The sequence below is a fragment of the Polistes fuscatus genome, unplaced genomic scaffold (genome assembly GCF_010416935.1).
Source record: "Polistes fuscatus isolate 324 unplaced genomic scaffold, CU_Pfus_HIC Scaffold5, whole genome shotgun sequence".
Lineage (NCBI taxonomy): Eukaryota > Metazoa > Arthropoda > Insecta > Hymenoptera > Vespidae > Polistes > Polistes fuscatus.
The window spans coordinates 4,580,243-4,602,714 of record NW_025113129.1 but is presented as its reverse complement, the minus strand read 5'-3'; the positions used below and the strand labels follow the sequence as shown (position 1 = coordinate 4,602,714).

Below are 22,472 nucleotides of genomic sequence, written 5' to 3'. Positions count from 1 at the left end.
ATTATTGTTTTTGTGTTCAACTTTTTTCTTTTATTTTTATAAAAACTATAAGCTTTAAATACTTAAGGTTAGCATAAGTTCTTAGAGCATTAAAAGAGGTTAAAAATGAAAATATTAAAACATTTTAAAAATTGCTTGTTTTCGAGTAATTTAAGTTTTTGTGTACAGATTCCTCCTTTTTTTAAAAAACCCTATATAATTTAAATACTTAAGTTTTAAATCAGGTTGTAGAGCATTAAAAGAGCTTTAAAATGACATTGTTATAACATTTTAGAATTTGTTAGTTTTCGAGTTATTAAAGTTTTTTGTACAAAGTACTTCATTTTTTTGGACACCCTATTTATTTTAAACACTTTTGCTTTACATCATGTTTTTAAGCATTAAATGAGCTTTAAAATGGCTATTTTAAAAGATTTTAAAATAAGTAACTCATTGAGAAATTATAGTTTATGTGTTCAACTTTTTCTTTTTATTTTTATAAAACTATAAGTTTTAAATACTTGAGGTTAGCATAAAATTTTAGAGCATTTAAAGGGCTTTAAAATGACATATTAAAACATTTTAAAAATTGCTTGTTATCGAGTAATTGAAGTTTTTTGGTACAGATTTCTTTTTTTTTTTTTTAAAGAGAGAAACCCTATATATTTAAAATAATTAAGTTTTAAATCACGTTGTAGAGCACTAAAATAGCTATAAAATGACGTTGTCATAAAATTTTAGAATTTGTTAGTTTTCGAGTTATTAATGTTTTTGTGTTCAAAGTACTTAATTTTTTAGACACCCTATTTATTTTAAACACTTTTGCTTAACATCAAGTATTTAAGCATTAAATGAGCTTTAAAATGGCTATTTTAAAACATTTTAAAATAAGTTACTCTTTGAGAAATGTCATAACATTTTAGAATTTGTTAGTTTTTGAGTTATTAAAGTTTTTGTGTAGAAAGTACTTCATTTTTTTAGACACCCTATTTATTTTAAATACTTTTGCTTAACATCATGTTTTTAAGCATTAAATGAGCTTTAAAATGGCTATTTTAAAACATTTTAAAATAAGTTAGTCTTTGAGAAATTATAGTTTATGTGTTCAACATTTTTTCTTTTATTTTTATAAAAACTATAAGCTTTAAATACTTAAGGTTAGCATAAGATTTTAGAGCATTTAAAGAGCTTTAAAATGAAAATATTAAAACATTTTAAAAATTGCTTGTTTTCGAGTAATTGAAGTTTTTGTGTACAGATTCCTCCTTTTTTTTAAAAAACCCTATATATTTTAAATACCTTAGTTTTAAATCAGGTTGTAGAGCTGTTGCGTATTCCATGCAACGAGTGAGTAGGGCGAAGAACCTAGGCGCGTACGGCCCTGCCAAGGCGTTAGACGCGTGCGACAAAGCAATATCGTTGTTTTTAGTGGTAACCACGGCAGCGCTAAGATGCCTGCAAGGGCTCTTTCCTTATTCTAGCTCGCGTTCTCCCACTACATTTATTACGCCAATCATATGTATCGACAGCCGCGTTATGCTCTGACTTTTCGGTGATTGGTGCAGCATTGCATCGCCTTTTGGTATAAAAGCCAGGGCGTTTTTGCGCCTGTTGTCACTCTGGATTCATCGCTCGAGATTCATCTAGCTGAGACTTGCGAGAACTACTTCAAGGAGAATTCTTTGTATTGCGTAATACCATATCATCTAAGTTCGGCCAGCGACAAGGGACAAAGGCGGTCCTGCACTTGGCCAGAATTATCCGGATTTGTGGATTCTTCTTCATCGTTTTCAACCAGGGTTTTTATGCCGAAAGGCTTTTCCCTGACGAGCCAAATAAAGCGTACTTTTTAGTACTGATTGGTCTCAAATAAAGTTGTTATTGTGTTCTTTATTTTCCTATCCTCCTTCCCATTAATAAAATCTCGATATCACTCGTAAGGGTATTTTTCGATTCACTACTATCCACTGGAGTACCGATTAAGGCATCGGTCGCATCAACATTTTGGTCCTTCGAGCCGGATCGAGGGAGCTTCCGATCGAGCAACAAAGGAGGTATTGCATCATCGCTACAAGCCGAGAAGCTTCTATTGTTCCGGTGCGTGAGTACGCTGCACGGGACGCCTTTATTCAGAGGATTCACGTGAGTTTTAAATTTCTGTTGCTTGATCATTCTTCGAAGTTGTATTTTTCCCCCTCTTTTCTCTTCTTAATTTTGCCTTTTGTCGTGAAAATGCCTCGTTCGAGTAGTGCACGTGGTGATGTTGAGCGCGTTATACGTAGATTCGAGTATGTAAAAAAGAATTCGCGCAATTTCAAAAGGCGGTGAGCGAGATAGATCATACCAACCCGCGCGATATAATGAAATTAAAGCTTAGAATTTCCAAAGTTGATAAGAATGTGGCAATATTAGAGGAGTTGATAGAAAAGACTTCCGGTGAAACGATGGGAACGCTGGTTGACGAAATTCACAATCATGTCGAGTCAGTCATCGACGCCAGGCGGAGGCGGAATTGATCATTAATAGAGCTGAATCGGTAGCCACTTTAGACACAAATGCGCCTACTACGAATCTATTGTCTCCAGTTAGCACTACGGTTAGCAATCCGTCCGTAGATAGCATTTACAGAGTACCGGCGGTACAATTACCTCGTTTTGACGGGCAGCATGAGGAATGGCCGAGTTTCGCGGACACGTTTCAATCGGTGATAGGAGATAATCCCGCGATTCGCGATATACAAAAATTTGCATATTTGAAATCATGTTTATCGGGACCGGCCGCGGAGAAAATAAGAGTTTTGGAAATTACCGCGGATAATTATCCGATTGCGTGGAAGACCTTAGTCGAGTGCTATGACAATCCGTTAATATTAATAAATAAGCACGTACGAGCTATTTTAGAGGGTCCCCCTATTGACAGTGAATTTCCCTCGTCTTTAATTGCCGCGTCCGATGCGCTAAGCGCAAATTATAGGGCTTTAGTAGCGACTAAAAAAGTGTTTGTCGATCAATTTGCTATTGCCGCACATCTTTCGCGAGTGGATCCAGCAACACGGCTTCAATGGGAACAACGGTATTCCCGAGATGCTTTACCGACGGTAGACGAATTTGTGATATTTTTGCGCGATCGGGGAAATGCGCTAGTAAACTCCCAGCCGGCAGAACATTCTAAAAGAATTAACAATAGCAGAAGGAACGCACCGTTAGGACCCGAGAGAAATTTTCGCTCAAGGAATTTGATGCGTAACGAGCCGCGGTTTAATTCTCCGCGAAATTGGCCGCGAATTTCCGACCGAGGACAAGTTCAAGCGTATTCCACAAGCGCGACTGTCTCGTGTGGCATATGTCGCGAGAGGCATAACACATCGGAGTGTGAGCAGCTACTGAGAGCCGAGCCCGAGGAGCGCAGAAGAATCGTGGTTAACGCCAATTTGTGTTGTAATTGTTTACAAGCTGGTCACCGCGTATACACATGTATTAAGAATGACTGCTGCAAAGTGCAAGGGCAGGCATCATGAGTTGTTACATGTGAGAGAGGCCGTTGCAGAAGGTGCAGCGGCGGGCATCACGAATTGTTGCGTTCGAACGGCGTCGGCGGTGCAGAATGCACATGTAGAGCTCCATCACTCGCAGGCACCCGCGCTGTTACTAACTGCAGTGGTGCATTTGCTGGATCGCGACGGCAGGCCGCACGAGTGTCGTGTGCTCCTGGATTCGGGTTCCGAAGCACATTTCTTAACGATCCGGTTCGCGAATCTTCTGCGAATAGCCAAACGGGACGTGAATGTACCCATTTCTGGCGTAAACCAAACGGAAACTAGAGTCAAACAGGCAATCTTAGCAACGTTGAAATCGCGAACAAAAAATTACGCGTTAGAATTACAATTCTTATTATTACCCACTGTAACGAATAGGTTGCCTTCGCAACGAATTCCGCAAGAAGAATTGACTATACCGGCAGGGATCCAATTGGCAGATCCCAAGTTTTATGAGCCCGCGAATATCGACGCGATTCTCGGTGTCGAGATTTTTGCTTCACTATGGCGCGCAGGTCAGAGCATTAGGTTGAATGAAAATTTAATGGCACAAGGAACTGTACTAGGATGGCTCGTTATGAGCACAGGAAATACGCGCACTCCGCAGAGCGTTAATTGCCACACGGCCACGGTAGATTTGAACTCACAATTGGAAAAATTCTGGAAAATTGAGGAAGTAGCTGAGAGTAGTATTAGGTCGCACGAGGAAAATTTGTGCGAAGCACATTACAGAAGCAACACGCGACGGGATGATACTGGCAGATATATAGTGAGATTGCCCTTTAAGGAAGAAAATCAGTTAGGAGATTCGTATACGAGCGCGTTACGAAGATTTCACGCATTAGAGCGATCATTATCGCGCAAGCCGAAAATTAGAGATGAATATATTAAATTCTTATCCGAATATGAAGAACTAGGGCATATGACAAGGATAGAAGGGGGACCCCACGAAGATAGATTCTATTTACCGCATCATGCTGTATTAAAGCATACTAGTATTACGACCAAATTGCGAGTAGTGTTCGACGCGTCGGCAAAAACCAGCAACGGGAAATCTTTGAATAACGTATTAATGGTTGGCCCAACCATACAGGAGGATCTATTTGCACTTTTAGTAAGATTTAGATCACATGCTATTGCTATTACCGCGGACATCGCGAAGATGTATCGGCAGATAATAATTGATCCGCGCGATCGCAAATATCAAACTATACTGTGGCGTCGACAGGAAAGTGATCCCGTGAAAACATATAGATTAAATACAGTAACCTATGGAACTGCCTCCGCGTCGTTTTTAGCAACTCGTACGTTACATCAACTCGCGAGCGACGAATTTAACAGATTCCCGAGAGCTGCCATCGCGCTTAAAGAAGATTTCTATGTAGACGACTTGTTAACCGGAGCGCGTACGGTTAGGGAAGCGAAGCAAGTCCGCGACGAGTTAATAAGTATAACCGCAGGGGCAGGCATGCATTTGCGGCAATGGGCGTCAAATTGCGCCGAGATTCTAAAGGACTTAGATACCGCAGATAATAACATCATAAATTTAGATTCGTCAGGAACGATAAAAACATTAGGTGTTAATTGGAACGCGGCCGAAGACAACATAGGCTATACGGTAAAGCGAGCAGCTGATCCATCGAAGGTTACTAAGCGTGTTATATTGTCCGAAATTTCTCAGTTATTCGACCCGCTAGGTTTATTAGGACCGGTAGTAATCAACGCGAAATTGATGATGCAACGGCTATGGCAATTAAAATCAACATGGGACGAAGATGTCCCCGCCGATATATATAAAATATGGCAGGAGTTCCGCCAAAATCTCCACACGCTCGAGGAGATAAGGTTCGCGCGCAACGTAGCAGGTGATGGAGAAGAAATGGAAATGCATGGTTTTTGTGACGCGAGCGAAAGGGCTTACGGCGCGTGCATTTATGTTAAAACGTTAGGAAAAAATCCCACTTTACGATTAGTCTGCGCCAAATCCAAGGTAGCGCCGCTTAAAACGCAATCGCTTCCGCGACTAGAACTTTGCGGCGCCTTAATACTTCGCGTCTCTTTAAGGCCACTAAAACGCTTTGCGTAGAAATGATTTCTGCCGTACAATATTTTGGACGGACTCTACGGTAGTTTTGCATTGGCTCAACACTCCGCCTCACACGTTAAAAACCTACGTAGCACATCGCGTAGCTGAAATTCAAGAGAGCACAGCTCGCGAGCTGTGGCGTCATGTATCGTCCGAACATAACCCCGCGGATTTAATTTCTCGCGGCGTTACACCTGCCGAACTCCGTGAAAGTAAGCTCTGGAAGTCCGGTCCTGTATGGCTTATCCAGCCGGAATCAAATTGGCCGCATAGTAGATTAGAACCAATCGAAATCCCGGAAAAGAAAAGGATTGTAACTCACGCAAGGGTAGCTACTCCGTTCGAACTATTTAGACGGTACTCCTCGTTCGTCAAATTAAAGCGCATTATCGCGTATTGCGTTAGATTCGCACGTAACTCGCGCAATTTAAAAGAGAAAAGAATAATGGGTGAGTTAACCGTGGACGAATTGAAAGGCGCGGAAATAATCGCGATTAGATTGATACAGGAAGAAGCATTTCCCGAGATCATCAAATTAATCAAGTCCGGTAAAGAGGTTTGCGCATCATTCTCCGTACTTAGCCCGTTTGTAGACAATTTAGGAATATTAAGAGTTGGAGGTAGATTGGCAAGGAGCAACTTGCCATACGAGCAAAGGCATCCCGCATTATTGCCGAAAGACCATACAATTACAAACGCGATAATACGCGAAAAGCACCATCAAATAGGGCACGGTGGTACGCAAGCCACTTTGAACGCACTTCGCGAATCGTTTTGGCCAATAAATGGGCGAAGTAGCGTTAAGCGCGTAATATATAAATGCATTACTTGTCGACGTTTAAAACCCGCTACGCCGCAATATCCTATGAGTGATCTACCTGCCAGTCGTCTTCTACCGAATCGTCCGTTTATCCACACCGGCGTAGATTTCTGCGGTCCGTTATTCATCAAGGAAAGGCAACACCGGAACCGTGGTCGCGCGAAAATATATGTGGCGGTATTCGTCTGCTTTAGCACCAAGGCCGTTCATTTAGAACTCGTGAATGATCTAACGACTGAAGCATTTTTAGCAGCTTTGCGTAGATTTATGGCACGCCGTGGAAAATGTTCGGACATATATTCCGACAACGCGACTAATTTCGTAGGTGCGGCGAACGAACTAGAAGCGCGCGTCTCGCGAAGTTTGGTAAATGAAGGAATCAAGTGGCATTTCATCCCACCCCGTTCCCCCCATTTTGGAGGTCTATGGGAGGCGGCCGTAAAATCATTTAAATATCATCTAGTTCGAATTATAGGCGAGACATTGCTATCTTACGAGGCATTATTAACATACGTCCTCGAGATAGAGGCGATTCTTAACTCGCGTCCTATCACGCCTCTGTCTAATGACCCGAATGATTTGCGCGCTCTTACACCTGGGCATTTTCTAATTGGAAATTCGTTTACGAGTTTGCCAGAGGACGAATACAGGGATATACCATCCGGGCGCCTGTCCCAATGGCAGCACGTACAGCAGATGAGACAGCATTTTTGGAACCGATGGAATAAGGAATATTTGAACGAGCAGACGGTCCGTAAAAAATGGCACAGAGGCACAGCAGACAAAATAAGTCCGGGTACACTAGTCATCTTGCGAGAAGATAATTCCCCTCCACTCAAATGGTCATTAGGACGTATCGCGGAAGTACATAAAGGAGCCGACGGTATAGCACGCGTGGCGAGCGTAAAAACTGCCAACGGTCTTGTAAAGCGCGGTATTAAACGTCTTTCTCCTTTACCAAGCGATTTATAAAAAAAAAAAAAAAATTTTTTTTCTTTTTGTAATTCAGTCGCGTTAATTACTGAATATGTATTGTAATATGCGGTTAACAGTATGTATATATAGTTTATTTTGTATTTAAGTGTGCGCATTTTGGTTTTTAAATTTTGAACGGTGCCCGTTCAAGGGGGGGGTATGTTGCGTATCCCACGCAACGAGTGAGTAGGGCGAAGCACCTAGGCGCGTACGGCCCTGCCAAAGCGTTAGACGCGTGCGACAAAGCAATATCGTTGTTTTAGTGGTAACCACGGCAGCGCTAAGATGCCTGCAAGGGCTCTTTCTTTATTCTAGCTCGCGTTCTCCCACTACATTTATTACGCCAATCATATGTATCGACAGCCGCGTTATGCTCGGACTTTTCGGTGATTGGTGCAGCATTGCATCGCCTTTTGGTATAAAAGCCAGCGCGTTTTTGCGCCGTTGTCACTCTGGATTCATCGCTCGAGATTCATCTAGCTGAGACTTGCGAGAACTACTTCAAGGAGAATTCTTTGTATTGCGTAATACCATATCATCTAAGTTCGGCCAGCGACAAGGGACAAAGGCATTCCTGCACTTGGTCAGAATTATCCGGATTTGTGGATTCTCCTTCATCGTTTTCAACCAGGGTTTTTATGCCGAAAGGCTTTTCCCTGACGAGCCAAATAAAGCGTACTTTTTAGTACTGACTAGGCTCAAATAAAGTTGTTCTTGTGTTCTTTATTTTCCTATCCTCCTTCCCATTAATAAAGAATCTCGATATCACTCGTAAGGGGATTTTTCGATTCAGTACTATCCACTGGAGTAAAGATTAGGGCATCGGTCGCATCAACAGAGCTTTATAATGAAAATATTAAAACGTTTTAAAAATTGCTTGTTTTCGAGTAATTGAAGTTTTTGTGTACAGATTTCTTCTTTTTTTTAAAAAACTCGATATATCTTAAATACATAAGTTTTAAATCAGGTTGTAGAGCAATAAAAGAGCTTAAATATGACTATGTTATAACATTTTACAATTTGCTTGTTTTAGAGTTATTAAAGATTTTGTGTACAAAGTACTTCATTTTTTTAGACACCCTATTTATTTTAAATACTTTTGCTTAACATCATGTTGTTAAGCATTCAATGAGCTTTAAAATAGCTATTTTAAAACATTTTAAAATAAGTTAGTCATTGAGAAATTATAGTTTATGTGTTCAACTATTTTCTTTTTATTTTTATAAAAACTATAAGCTTTAAATACTTAAGGTTAGCATAAGATTTTAAAGCATTTAAAGAGCTTTAATATGAAAATATTAAATATTTTAATAATTGCTTATTCCGAGTAATTGAAGTTTTTGGGTACAGATTCCATATTTGTTTTTTAAAAAACCCTATATATTTTAAATACTTAAGTTTTAAATCAGGTTGTAGAGCATTAAAAGAGCTTTAAAATGACCTTGTTATAACATTTAGAATATTGTTAGTTTTAGAGTAATTAAAGTTTTTGTGTACAAAGTACTTCATTTTTTTAGACACCCAATATATTTTAAATACTTTTGCTTAACATCACGTTGTTAGGCATTCAATTAGCTTTAAAATGGCTATATTAAAACATTTAAAAGTAAGTTAGTCTTGAGAAATTATAGTTTATGTGTTCAACTTCATTCTTCTTATTTTTTTATAAAAACTATAAGTTTTAAAATACTATCGTTTAGCATAAGATTTTAAACATTTAAAAAAGATTTAAAATGACAATATTAAAACCATTTTAAATTTGCTGTTTTCGAATATTGAAGTTTTTGTGTACAGATTTTTCTTTTCTTTAACTCTATAATTTTAATACTTAAGCTTTTAAATCAGGTTGTAAAGCGTTAAAAGAGTTTTACAATGACTTTGTATACCATTTTAGAATTTGTATTTTTTTCGAGTTATTAAAACGTATATGTTCATAAAGTACATCTTTTTTTTTTAAAACACCCTATGTATTTTAAATATTTAAGTTTTTAAATCAGGTTGTAAAGCATTAAAAAAGCTTTAAATGACCATGTTATACCATTTTAAAACTTTTAGTTTTCGAGTAATAAAAGTTTTTGAGAACAGATTCCTTCTTTTTTTTAAACCCTATGTATATTAAATAATTATGTTTAGCATCAAGTTTTAAGGCATTAAAAGAGCTTTAAAATTACTGGTTTTAAAATGACTACTTTAAAATGACTGCTTTAAATTATTTTAAAATACGTTAGTTTTCGAGTTATGAAAGTTTTTTTGTACAGATTTCTTTTTTTTTTTTAACACTAAATATTTTATATACTTAAGTTTTAAATCAGGTTTAAGAGCATCAAAGTTTTAGAAAAATTACCATGTTATAAATTTTAAAATTTGTAGTTTTCGAGTATTGACAAATATGTTTAAGCTTTAATTTTTTTTTGAGACATCTTCTGATATTAAAAACTAGTTTTAGCATTAGGTTGTAGGCATTTAAAGAGCTTACAATAGCTATTTTAAAACATTTTAAATTTGCTTTTTTTTCGAGAATTTAAGTTTTTGTGCCAGAACCTTCTTTTTTTTTAAAAACCCTATAAATTTTAACATACTTAATTTTAATCTGTAAAGCATAAAAGAGCTTTAAAATGACCTTAATATAACATTTTAGAATTTGTTAGTTTTCGAATATGAAACGTTTTTGTGTACAGATTCCTTCTTTTTTTTTTAACCCCCTATGTATATATAATATTATGTTTAACGTCAAGTTTTAGGGCACTAAAAGAGCTTTAAATTATTGGTTTAAATTATCCTACTTAAAGATACGCTGCTTGAAAATTATTTAAAATTTGTTGTTCCAGTTATAAAAGTTTTTTTTGTACCAGATTTTTTCTTTTCTTTATACCCCTAATGTTTTAACTAGTAAGTTTTTAATCAGGTTTAGAAAATCAAAAGCTTTAAATAGCTGTTTTTCCAAAACATTTCAAAATTAGTTAGTCTATTAAAATATAAAGTTTATCGTGTAGCTGCATTTCATTTCCTAAAGAACCCTAAGTTTTAAATTAAGTCTTCTATTTGTTGAAAATCATTTAAAGAAATTAAAATATCTGGTTTTGACTTTTTTTGGAATTTGTAAGTTTTCGCATTAATTATGTTTTTTCTTACAAATTACTTTTTTTTTTTTATGACCCTCTTTGTATTTTAAATACTTCAGCTTAACATAACGTTGTTAAGAATTAAAAGAGCTTTAAAATAGATATTTTAAATCCTTTAAAATAGTTAGTCTTTAAAAATTATAGTCTTGTTGTACCGTGCTTCTTTTTTTTTTTTTAGAAACCTAGTTTTAGTACTTAATTCGCATAAGAATTAAGAGCATTTAAAGAGATAAATTGACAAAACGAACCATTAAAAAAATGCTGTTTTCGAATAATTGACTTTTTGTGTCCCAAATTTCCTTCTTTTTTTAAAAACCCTATTATATTTTCAATAGTTAAGTTTTATATCAGGTTTTAGAGCAATAAAAAAGCTTTAAAATCAGCTGTTTTAAAACATTTCAAAATTAGGTCGTCTTTTAAAAAATTAAAGTTTATGTGTACAGATCCCTTCCTTTTCTTGAAAAACCTATAAGTTTTAAATACTTTTGTCTTCCATCATGTTGAGATTTAAAGAGCTTAAAATATTGTTTTGTTTTTGAAATTGTCAGTTTTCGAGTTATTAAAGTTTTTTTTTTTACAAATTACTTCTTTTTTTATGATACCCTATGCTAATTTTAACATACTTCAATATACTCATTGTTTTTGGACATTGAAAGAGCTTTAAAATGTCTATTTTAAAAACAGTTTAAAATCAGTTCAGGGTTGAGAACTTAACGTTTATGTCGCTTCCTTTTTTTTTTTTTAAACACTCTATATATTTTTATACTTATGTTTAAATGAGGTTGTGCAGGCATTAAAAGAGCTTTAAAATGATCATGTAATAAAATTAAAAATTTTTTTTTCGAGTATTATAGTTTTGTGTACAAAGTAAATCTTTTTCTTGACACTATTTTATTTAAATACTTTTGCAACATCATGTTGTTAAGCATTATATGAGCTTTAAATGGCCATTTTATAAACATTTAAAATAAGTTTGTTATTTAGAAATTATTATTTATGTGTACAGCTTCTCTTTTTATTTTTAGAAAAACTATAAGTTTTACTACTTAAGTTTAGAACTAAGATTGTAGAGTATTTTATGAGATTAAAATGACAATATTAAAACATTTTTAAATTGCTTGTTTTTGAGTAATTGAAGTTATGTGTTAAGATCTTCTTTTTCAAAAACCCTATTAATTTTGAATACTTAAATTTAAATCAGTTTGAAGAGCATTAAAAAAAGCTTGATAGGACTAATTTAAACATTTTAGAATTTTATTTAGTTTCGAGTTATTAAAATTTTTGTGTACAACCCGTACTTCCATTTATTTAGACACCCTATTTATTTTAAATACTTTTCTTTTACTTAGTTTTAAAGCATTAAATGAGCTTTAAAATGGCTATTTTAATACATTTAAAATAGTTAGTCATAAAGAAATTAACAGTTTATGTGTACGCTTTGTTCGGCGTATATTTACGTTGTTGGAATAATTATATTGCGCGCGGAATATAGGCGGCGTATGCGTTTATTAAGTTGCGAGGGCGCGCAAGGGCTGTCGAAATGCGTGCGGACGCGCCTTACCATGCAAGAGGCATGGTTGAGTGTCTTGTGGTGCGGGGGGGGATAGGATGTGTGGGCCGTGTGCACGCACGGATCTCATTCTGGTGTTCACTCTGGTTTGAGCTACCAACAGTGTGTTTTCTCATTGAGCTTCTCGTTATCTTGGCTTGTTCTAGGCAACGTGACTAGAGCGTGTGAGAGTGAGTGAAGAGTGTGTGGAGTTGTCTGGTGTTTTTCCCCAACGAGCTCCCCACGTAGGCTTCTAGTCGGTCAGTTGTACGGATAACTGCAACCTGTCGCCAGGCTCCCAACGCGGGCTTGCAGCCGACAGTTGTAGCGCCTTATCCGCAACCTGTAGCCAGGATCCCCACGTGGGCTTCTAGTCGGTCAGTTGTACGGATATCTACAACCTGTCTCCAGGCTCCCACGTGGGCTTCTAGCCGGCCAGGTGTAGCGAATTGTCTGCAACCTGTCGCCCGGCTCCCCACGTGGGCTTCTAGTCGGAGCGTTGTACCGTATAATCCGCAACTGTCTCCAGGCTCCTCACGTGGGCTTGTAGTCAGAGAGTTGGAGCGAATTATCTGCATCTTGTAGTCGGACGGTTGTAGCGAATTATCTGCAACCGGTCGCCAGGCTACCAACGCGGGATAAGGTTCTGGCCAGACAGGCCATCGTTAGGTGCGATAAGAAAACAGCGTGCGTCGGTTGTCGCCTTGCGTCGGAAGCGAACGGAAGAGAGCTCTATAGCGTGCGACCAAAAGGTATCTCGCGTCGTTATTCTAATATATTTTTCTTTTCAGCTTTTTGTTTGTCATTGTATGTTACACCAGTTTGTTGAATAAATTGTTCTCTTGCCCCGGCTTTTCTTCAATTCCGTGAGAGTTTTTATGTAGCTTTTTTGCAGCGTAAAAGTGTTTTGTTCATTTATCTATCCCGTCCTATCTCACTTATTCCAGCGTTAAACTGTTTAGTAGAACTCATTGAGAGTTCTCATTCGACCATTTTCTGGTCACCTATAAATGCTAGAAACAAGCTTTTCTTTTTTTTTTAGAAAACATATAAGTTTTAAATACCTAAGTTTAGAATAAGATTGTAGAGTTTTTTAAGAGCTTTAAAATGACAATATTAAAACATTTTAAAATTTGCTTGTTTTTGAGTAATAAAGTTTAGTGTAAAGATTCCTTTCTTTTTTTCAAAACCCTATATATATAATACTTAAATTTAATATAGTTTTAGAGCATTAAAAGAGCTTTAATATGACTATGTTATAACATTTTAGAATTTGTTAGTTTTCGAGTTATTAAAGTTTTTGTGTACAAAGTACTTAATTTTTTAGACACCTTATTTATTTTAAATACTTTTGCTTAACATCATGTTTTTAAGCATTAAATGAGCTTTAAAATGGCTATTTTAAAACATTTTAAAATAAGTTAGTCATTGAGAAATTATAGTTTATGTGTACAACTTCTTCTTTTTTTTTAGAAAACATATAAGTTTTAAATACTTAAGTTTAGCTTAAATTTAAGAGCATTTAAAGAGATTTAAAATGACTATAATAAAACATCTTAAAATTTGCTTGTTTTTGAGTAATTGAAGTTTTTGTTTACAGATCCTTCTTTTTTTTTTAAATCCCTATATATTTTAAATACTTAAGTTTTAAATAAGATTGTAAAGCATTTAAAGAGCTTTAAAATTACAATATTAAAACATATTAAAATTTGCTTGTTTTCGAGTAATTTAAGTTTTTGTTTAGAGATTCCTTCTTTATTTTTAAATACCCTATATATTTTAAATACTTAAGTTTAAAATAAGGTTGTAGAGTATTAAAAGAGCTTTAAAATGTCTATGTTTTAAAACATTTTAAAATTAGTTAGTCTTTGAGAAATTAAAGTTTATGTGTACAGAATCCTTTTTTTTTTCTAAACACCCTATGTTTATTAAATAATTATGTTTAGTATCAAGTTTTAGGGCATTAAAAGAGCTTTTAATAGACGGCTTTAAAAATCACTACTTTAAAATGACTAGTTTACATTATTTTAAAATTGTTAGTTTTCGAGTTATGAAAGTTTTTTTGTAAAGATTTCTTCTTTTTTTTATAACCCTAAATGTTTTAAATACTTAAGTTTTAAATCAGGTTTAAGAGCATTAAAAGAGTTTTTAAATTACCACATAATAAATTTTAAAATTTATTAGTTTTCGAGTAATTGAAGTTTTTGTGTACAAATTTCTTCTTTTTTTTAAAACCCTAAATATTTTAAATAGTTAAGTTTTATTCAGGTTTTAGAACATTAAAAAAGCTTTAAAATAACTGTTTTAAAACATTTTAAATTAGTTAGTCTTTAAAAATATAAAGTTTATGTGTACAGAATCCTTTTTTTTTCTAAACACCCTATGTTTATTAAATAATTATGTTTAGTATCAAGTTTTAGGGCATTAAAAGAGCTTTTAATAGACGGCTTTAAAATCACTACTTTAAAATGACTAGTTACATTATTTTAAAATTTTGTTAGTTTTCGAGTTATGAAAGTTTTTTTGTAAAGATTTCTTCTTTTTTTTTATAACCCTAAATGTTTTAAATACTTAAGTTTTAAATCAGGTTTAAGAGCATTAAAAGAGTTTTTAAATTACCACATAATAAAATTTTAAAATTTATTAGTTTCGAGTAATTGAAGTTTTTGTGTACAAATTTCTTCTTTTTTTTAAAAACCCTAATATTTTAAATAGTTAAGTTTTTAATCAGGTTTTAGAACATTAAAAAAGCTTTAAAATAACTGTTTTAAACACATTTTAAAATTAGTTAGTCTTTTAGAAATATAAAGTTATGTGTACAAATCCCTTCATTTTTCTGGAAAAAACCTATAAGTTTAAATACTAATTCTTGCATTATGTTGAAGAACATTTAAAGAGCTTTAAAATATCTGGTTTTTGCCTTTTTTTAATATGTTAGTTTCCGAGATATTAAAGTTTTTTTTTTACAAATTACTTCTTATTTTATACCACCCCTATGTATTTTAAATACTTCAGCTAAACATGACGTTGTTAGCTATTAAAAGAGCTTTAAAATAGCTGTTTAAAACATTTGAAAATTAGTTAGTCTTTTAGAAATATAAAGTTTATGTGTACAGATCTTTTCCTTTTTCTTAAAAAACCTATAAGTTTTAAATACTTAGTCTTGCATCATGTTAAAAAGCATTTAAAGAGCTTTAAAATATCTGGTTTTTCCTTTTTTTTTTTTTTTTAGTTTTCGAGTTACTAAAGTTCTTTTTTTGCAAATTACTTCTTTTTTTATGACTCCTTACGTATATTAAAAACTTTAGCTTAACATCATGTTGTTAGACATTAAAAGAGCTTTAAAATAGCTATTTTAAAACATTTTAAAATTAGTTAGTCTTTGAGAAATTATAGTTTATGTGTACAGCTGCTTCTCTCTTTTTTTTAGAAAACCTATAAGTTTTAAGTACTTAAGTTTAGCATAAGAATTAAGAGCATTTAAAGAGATTTTTAATGACAATAACGAAACATTTAAAAAATTGCTTGTTATCGAATAATTGAAGTTTTTGTGTCCAAATTTCTTCTTTTTTTAAAACCCTATATATTTTAATAGTTAAATTTTTAATCAGATTTTAGAACATTAACAAAGCTTTAAAATTGCTGTTTTAAAACATTTCAAAATAAGTTAGTCTTATAGAAATATAAAGCTTATGTGTATAGATCCCTTCCTTTTTCTTGAAAAACCTATAAGTTTTAAATACTTAAGTCTTGCATTATGTTGAAGAGCATTTAAAGAGCTTTAAAATATCTGGTTTTTGCCTTTTTTTAATTTGTTAGTTTTCGAGTTATTAATGTTTTTTTTATGCAATTTAATTCTTTTTTTTATACCACCCTTCGTATTTTAAATACTTCAGCTAAACATAACGTTGTTAGCTATTAAAAGAGCTTTAAAATAGCTGTTTTAAAACATTTCAAAATTAGTTAGTCTTTAAAAATATAAAGTTTATGTGTACAGATCCCTTCCTTTTTCTTGAAAAACCTATAAGTTTTAAATACTTTTGTCTTGCATCATGTTGAAGAGCATTTAAAGAGCTTTAAAATATCTGGTTTTTGATTTTTTTGAAATTGTCAGTTTGCGCCCTACACGGAGTTTGATGCGCTCCTTCAGTACACCGTAACTAAGATGTTTTTTTTGTCCCTATTTCTCGGCGATTATCGATACGTCTCGAGATGTCTCGAAACGATTCTTACTCACTCGCTTGCGTAGGATTGCGCAACATACCGCCCCCCTTGAACGGGCACCGTTCAACACGCTGCACACACACTGACATATACATTAGCAGCAAATACATTCATTCAAATGCATACATTCAAATAACAAGATATTGCAGATGAATTAAACATAAATAATAATTACTTCTACTAACTCTCTATTCAAAATTTTTATGCATCGTACAGCAAAGGAATAAGACGTTTAATACCACGTTTTAAAAGACCGTTGGCGGTTATCACAGTTACCACGCGTGCTATACCGTCGGAACCTTTATGTACTTCCGTAACGCGTCCTAAAGGCCATTTAAGAGGTGGGGAGTTATCTTCGCGGAGAATGACTAACATACCCGGGCTTATGTCGTCAGTTGTACCTCTGTGCCACTTTTTTCTAACTGTCTGTTCATTTAAGTATTCCTTGTTCCAACGGTTCCAAAAATGTTGTTTCATCTGCTGGAAATGTTGCCATTGTGATAGACGTCCAGATGGTATATCCCGATAATCATCTTCTGGTAAACTCGTCAATGATTCACCAATTAAAAAATGGCCAGGTGTGAGAGTACGAAGATCATTTGGATCATTAGACAAGGGAGTGATAGGACGGAAATTAAGGATTGCCTCTATTTCTATAACATAAGTTAATAACGCTTCGTATCCTAATAAAGTATCGCCGACAATTCGTACTAAATGGTGTTTAAATGATTTTACCGCCGTTTCCCACAGACCTCCGAAATGAGGGGAGCGTGGTGGGATGAAATGTCATTTTATTCCTTCGTTTGCTAAACTTCGCGATACGCGGGCCTCTAATTCGTTCGCGGAACCTACAAAATTTGTCGCATTGTCAGAATATATGTCCGAACATTTACCACAGCGTGCCATAAATCTATGTAAGGCTGCTAAAAATGCTTCAGTTGTTAAATCGCTCACGAGTTCTAGATGTACGGCCTTAGTGCTAAAACAAACGAATACTGCTACGTATATCTTAATGCGACCATGATTCCGATGTTGTTTTTCCTTTATAAATAACGGTCCACAAAAATCTACGCCGGTATGGAGAAATGGACGATTTTGTAATAGACGATTCGCTGGTAAATCACTCATTGGATATTGAGGCGTGGTGTGTTTTAACCGCCGACAAATGATACACTTATAAAATACTCTTTTTACGCTACTTCGCCCGTTTATTGGCCAAAACGATTCGCGAATAGCATTCAATTGGCTTGCGTACCACCGTGACCTATCTGAAAATGTTTTTCACGTATTATCGCGTTTGTAATCGGATGATCCTTGGGCAGCAGTGCCGGATGTCTTCGTTCGTATGGCAAATTACTTTTGGCTAATCTACATCCTACTCTTATTATTCCCAGACTATCAATAAAAGGGTTAAGTACAGAAAACGACGCGCAAACCTCTTTCTTAGATTCGATACGTTTGATGATCTCGGAGAATGCTTCTTTTTGCACATATTTAATAGCAATTGATTCTGCGTCCTTTAACTCGTCTACCGTTAATTCGCCTATTATCCTTTTTTCTTTTGTATTGCGCGAGTTGTTTGCCAACCTAACGCAATAAGCTATTACCCGTTTTAACTTTATGAATGAAGAATACCTCGTAAATAAATTAAATGGAGTGTTCAATATCGCGTGCATTGCAATCCTTCTTATTTCTGGAATTTCGATTGGTTCTAATCGACTATGTGGTCAATTTGATTCCGGTTTAACGAGCCACGCTGGTCCTGACTTCCATATTTTATTTTTACGAAGTTTAGTGGGGGTAACGCTTCGAGATATTAAATCCGCGGGGTTATGTTCGGATGGTACATGTCGCCACAGCTCGCGGGCTGTGTTTTCCTGAATTTCCGCTACGCGATGTGACACAAAAGTTTTTAAGTTGTGCTGCGGAGTGTTAATCCAATGCAATACTATTGTCGAATCTGACCAAAATATTGTACGGCGAATGTTACTTCTACGTAAAGCGTTCTTTGTGACCTTAAACAATCGCGAAAGTACTAATGCGCCGCAAAGTTCTAAACGCGGGAGAGATTTTGTTTTCAGCGGAGCTACCCTTGATTTTGCGCAAAGTAAAGATACTCGGGGATTCTTTCCCATGGTTTTCACGTATATACACGCGCCGTAAGCCTTTTCGCTCGCATCACAGAAACCGTGCATTTCTATTTCTTTTCCGTCGCCTATTTCTTTTTCGTTTCGCGTGAATCTTATCTTCTTGAGAGTGGGGAGGTTTCGTCGAAAAGTTTGCCATATCTCGTTCATATCGGCTGGGACTTCTTCGTCCCACGATGATTTTAATTGCCATAAACCTTGCATCACGATTTTGGCGGTGATTACTACCGGAGCTAACAAACCTAATGGATTGAATAGTTGCGATATCTCGGATAATATGCTACGCTTAGGCGATCCTTGTTTTATCATATACTCTCTTTACCGTATAACCTATGTTATCCTCGGCCGCGTTCCAATTAATACCTAAAGTTTTAACGGTGCCTGACGAATCCAGGCTCACTATATTATTATCGGTAGTATCTAAATCCTCTAAGATTTCTACGCAGTTAGAAGCCCATTGTCTCAAATGCATACCTGCACTCTTGGTGATTTGGATTAATTCATCGCGGATTCGCTTCGCTTCTCTGACTGTATGTGCTCCTGTTAATAAGTCATCCACATAAAAATCCTCTTTAAGTACGATAGCGGCATTTGGGAATTTCTGAAATTCGTCGCTCACGAGTTGATGCAATGTTCGCGTTGCTAAAAACGACGCGGAGGCGGTTCCGTACGTTACCGTGTTTAATCTATATGTTCTCACGGGCTCGTTCCTATTCGGGCGCCAAAGAATATTTTGATATTTGCGATCGCGTGGATCCATTTGTATTTGCCGGTACATTTTCGTCCGCGGTTATCGCGATAGCGCGCGATCTAAATTTCACAAGAAGTGTAAAAAGGTCCTCCTGTATTGTTGGACCAACAATTAAGACATTATTTAGCGATTTTCCGTTGGTTGTCTTTGCCGACGCGTCAAAAACTACTCGCAACTTAGTGGTAAGACTAGTCTGTTTTAGTACGGCATGATGAGGCAAATAATATCCTTCTTCACGGGATGCTCCTTCTATTCTTGTCATATGCTTTAGTTCCTCATATTCAGATAAAAACCTTGTGTACTCATCCTTCATCTCAGGCTTGCGCGATAACGATCGTTCGAGCGCGTGAAACCTTCGCAGCGCGTTCGCGTAAGAATCGCCTAACTGTCAATCCTCTTCCTTAAAAGGCAACCTCACTATATATCTGCCAGATTCATCCCGTCGCGTATTGTTTTTATAATGAACCTCGCATAACTCTTCCTCATGCGATCGAATATTATTATCCGCTATTTCCTCAATTTTCCAAAATTTTTCTACTTGTGATTGTAACTCGATGGTAGCGGCGTGACAACTAACGCTCTGTGGAATACGCGTGTTCCCTGCGTTCATAACGAGCCAACCTAACACCGTTTTCTGTGCTATTAGACCGTCACTTAATCGGATGGTCTGACCCGAGCGCCATAAGGACGCAAAGATTTCGATCCCTAGAATCGCGTCCACATTTGCAGGTTAAAGAAATTCAGGATCTGCCAATTGGATCCCTGCCGGAATAACTAACTCTTCTCGCGGAATTCGTTGAGCGGGCAACCGATTCGTTACGGTTGGTAATAGTAAAAATTTTAATTTTGTCGAGTAATCTTCAGTTCGCGATTCCATAATTGTCTCGATCGCGTGGCTAACTTTAGTTCTAGTTTGATTTAATCCCGATATCGGTACGTCTACGTTTTGTGTGGCTATACGTAGAAGATTCGCGAACCGAATCGTTAGAAAATGTGTTTCGGAACCTGAATCCAGGAGTACACAGCACTCGTGTGGCCTTCCGTCGCGATCTAACAAGTGCACCACCGCCGTTAACAACAACGCGGGTGCTTGCGAGTTACTGAGCCGTGCTTGTGCATCCTGCATTCTCAATGCCCCTTGGATGCCATTGTTCGTGGTGCCCACCGTTGCACTTGCTGCAACGGTCTCTCTTATATGCAACAACTCACTTGCACACATTGAAGCGATGACCCGCTTGAAGACAATTCAAGCATAAATTGGCATTAACCACGATTCTTTTGCGAACCTCAGGTTCCACCCTAAGAAACTGCTCGCACTCCGTAGTATGATGCCTATCGCGACATATGCCACACGAGATAGGTGCACGAGTGGAATACGCTTGAAGTGGTCGTTGTCCTCTTCGGTCAGTATTTCGCAGCCAATTTCGCGGACTGTTAAAAATGGGCTCGTTACGCAACGTTCTCCTTGACCGAAGCTGAATCCTATCGGGCTTTGTCGGCGCGTTCCTACGTTCAATTCTTCTATTCCTTTCTGTTGATTTAGTGATTAATAACGCCTTTCCTCTCTCGCGTAAAAACACCACAAACTCTTCTACCGCAGGGAATGTGTCTCGCTATCGCTGTTCCTCCCATCGGAGGCGAGTAGCCGAATTTACTCGCGAGAGATGCGCGGAAATGGCAAACTGATCGACGAACGACTTTTTAGTTGCTAATAACGATCCGTAATTCGCATTCAACGCATCGGACGCGCAATTTTTTGAATTATTCGGTACTTTTTTTCGCTCCCTAAGAATTTTTTCGTATTTTATTGAAAAAATTTTCTAGCTAACTTTACGATCTATAGGTGCTCAATGACTATAGAATCGTACATGTATGCCCTTTACAGCCTTTATTTTGAAAGAATTTCTAAATATATGACGGTTCATACAACTGAATATAGAAATACGGAACGAAAAAAAGGGCCGATTTCTTTGTAGGCAAGGCCACGAACTCCTTGATAAGATGAAAAATCGTCGATTTCCAACATGATATGAGTACTATTCGTGTAGAATTCGATTATTTCTCGCCAAAAAAAGATCGCGCTGTTCGTGCGCGCGAAATTTTTTGAGTTATTATGTACTATTTTTTCGCACCCTAAGAAATTTTTTTTCTAAGTTTATTCTAAAAATTTTCAAGCAAGATTCCCGAAATATAAGTGCTCAATTACTATAGAATCGTCAACTGTATGATCTGTTCATCCTTTATTTCGAAAGAATTTCAAAAAATATTGCGGTTCATACAACTGAATATACAAATCGCGAACGAAAAAAAGGGCCGAATTCTTTGTAAGCAATGCTACGAACTCCTCGAGAAGATGAAAAATCGTCGATTTTCTAAATATTTTTGGTACTATTTGTATATAATTCGATGTTTTTTCGCCGAAAAAAGATAGCGCTGATCCTGGGAGTGAAATTTTTTCGAGTTTTTAAGTACTTTTTTTTTGCTGGCTAAGAATTTTTTCGTATTTTATTGAAAAAATTTTCTTTTAAGCTTCCTGATTTATACGTGCTCTCAGAATATAGGATCGTTCACTGTATGTCCTTTTCAGCATTTATTTCGAGAGTTTTGCCTAAAATATTGCGGTTCATACCACTGAATATAGAAATCGCGCACGAAAAAAATGGCCGATTTCTTTACAAGCAAGACCACGAACTCATCAAAATGATGAAAAATTGGCGATTTCCTACATGTTATGAGTACTATTTTTGTAGAATTCGATGTTTTTACACCAAAAAATGGTCGCACCGATCATGGGATTAAAATTTTTTCGTGTTATTAGATACTTTTTTTTCGCTCCCCAAGAATTTTTTCGTATTTTATTGAAAAAATTTTCTAGCAAGCTTCCTGAACTATAAGTGCTCAATGACTATAGAATCGATAACTGTATGCCCTGTTTATCATTTATTTCGAAAGAATTTCTAAAAAAATTGCGGTTCATACCACTAAATACTGAAATCCCGAACGAAAAAAAGGGCCGAATTCTTTGTAAGCAAGGCCACGAACACCTTGATAAGATGAAAAATCGTCGATTTTCTAAATATTTTAGGTACTTTTCGTCTAGAATTCGATGTTTTTTCGCAGAAAAAAGATCGCTCCGATCCTGGGATTAAAATTTATTCTTGTTATTAGATACTTTTTTTCGCTCCCTAAGAATTTTTTCGTATTATATTGAAAACATTTTAAAGCAAGCTTCCTGATCTATTGGTGCTCTCAGACTATAGAATCGTCCTGTGTATACCCTTTTC

General features: G+C 35.9%; 2 protein-coding genes across 2 annotated transcripts; one reads left to right on the top strand and one right to left on the bottom strand.

Moving 5' to 3' along the window:
- The first annotated feature begins 2,339 nt into the window (after positions 1-2,339).
- On the top strand, positions 2,340-7,284 carry LOC122522080. Its single transcript, XM_043642887.1, has 4 exons — positions 2,340-2,461; positions 2,506-3,121; positions 3,432-5,422; positions 6,886-7,284. Exons 1-4 carry the CDS (start codon positions 2,340-2,342, stop codon positions 6,893-6,895), a joined length of 2,739 nt encoding a protein of 912 aa, XP_043498822.1. The 3' UTR covers positions 6,896-7,284.
- Positions 7,285-18,017: 10,733 nt separating this feature from the next.
- On the bottom strand, positions 18,018-19,215 carry LOC122522079. Its single transcript, XM_043642886.1, has 2 exons — positions 18,768-19,215; positions 18,018-18,679 (listed from the first exon to the last, which is right to left on the bottom strand). Exons 1-2 carry the CDS (start codon positions 19,213-19,215, stop codon positions 18,018-18,020), a joined length of 1,110 nt encoding a protein of 369 aa, XP_043498821.1.
- Between the last annotated feature and the right edge of the window lie 3,257 nt (positions 19,216-22,472).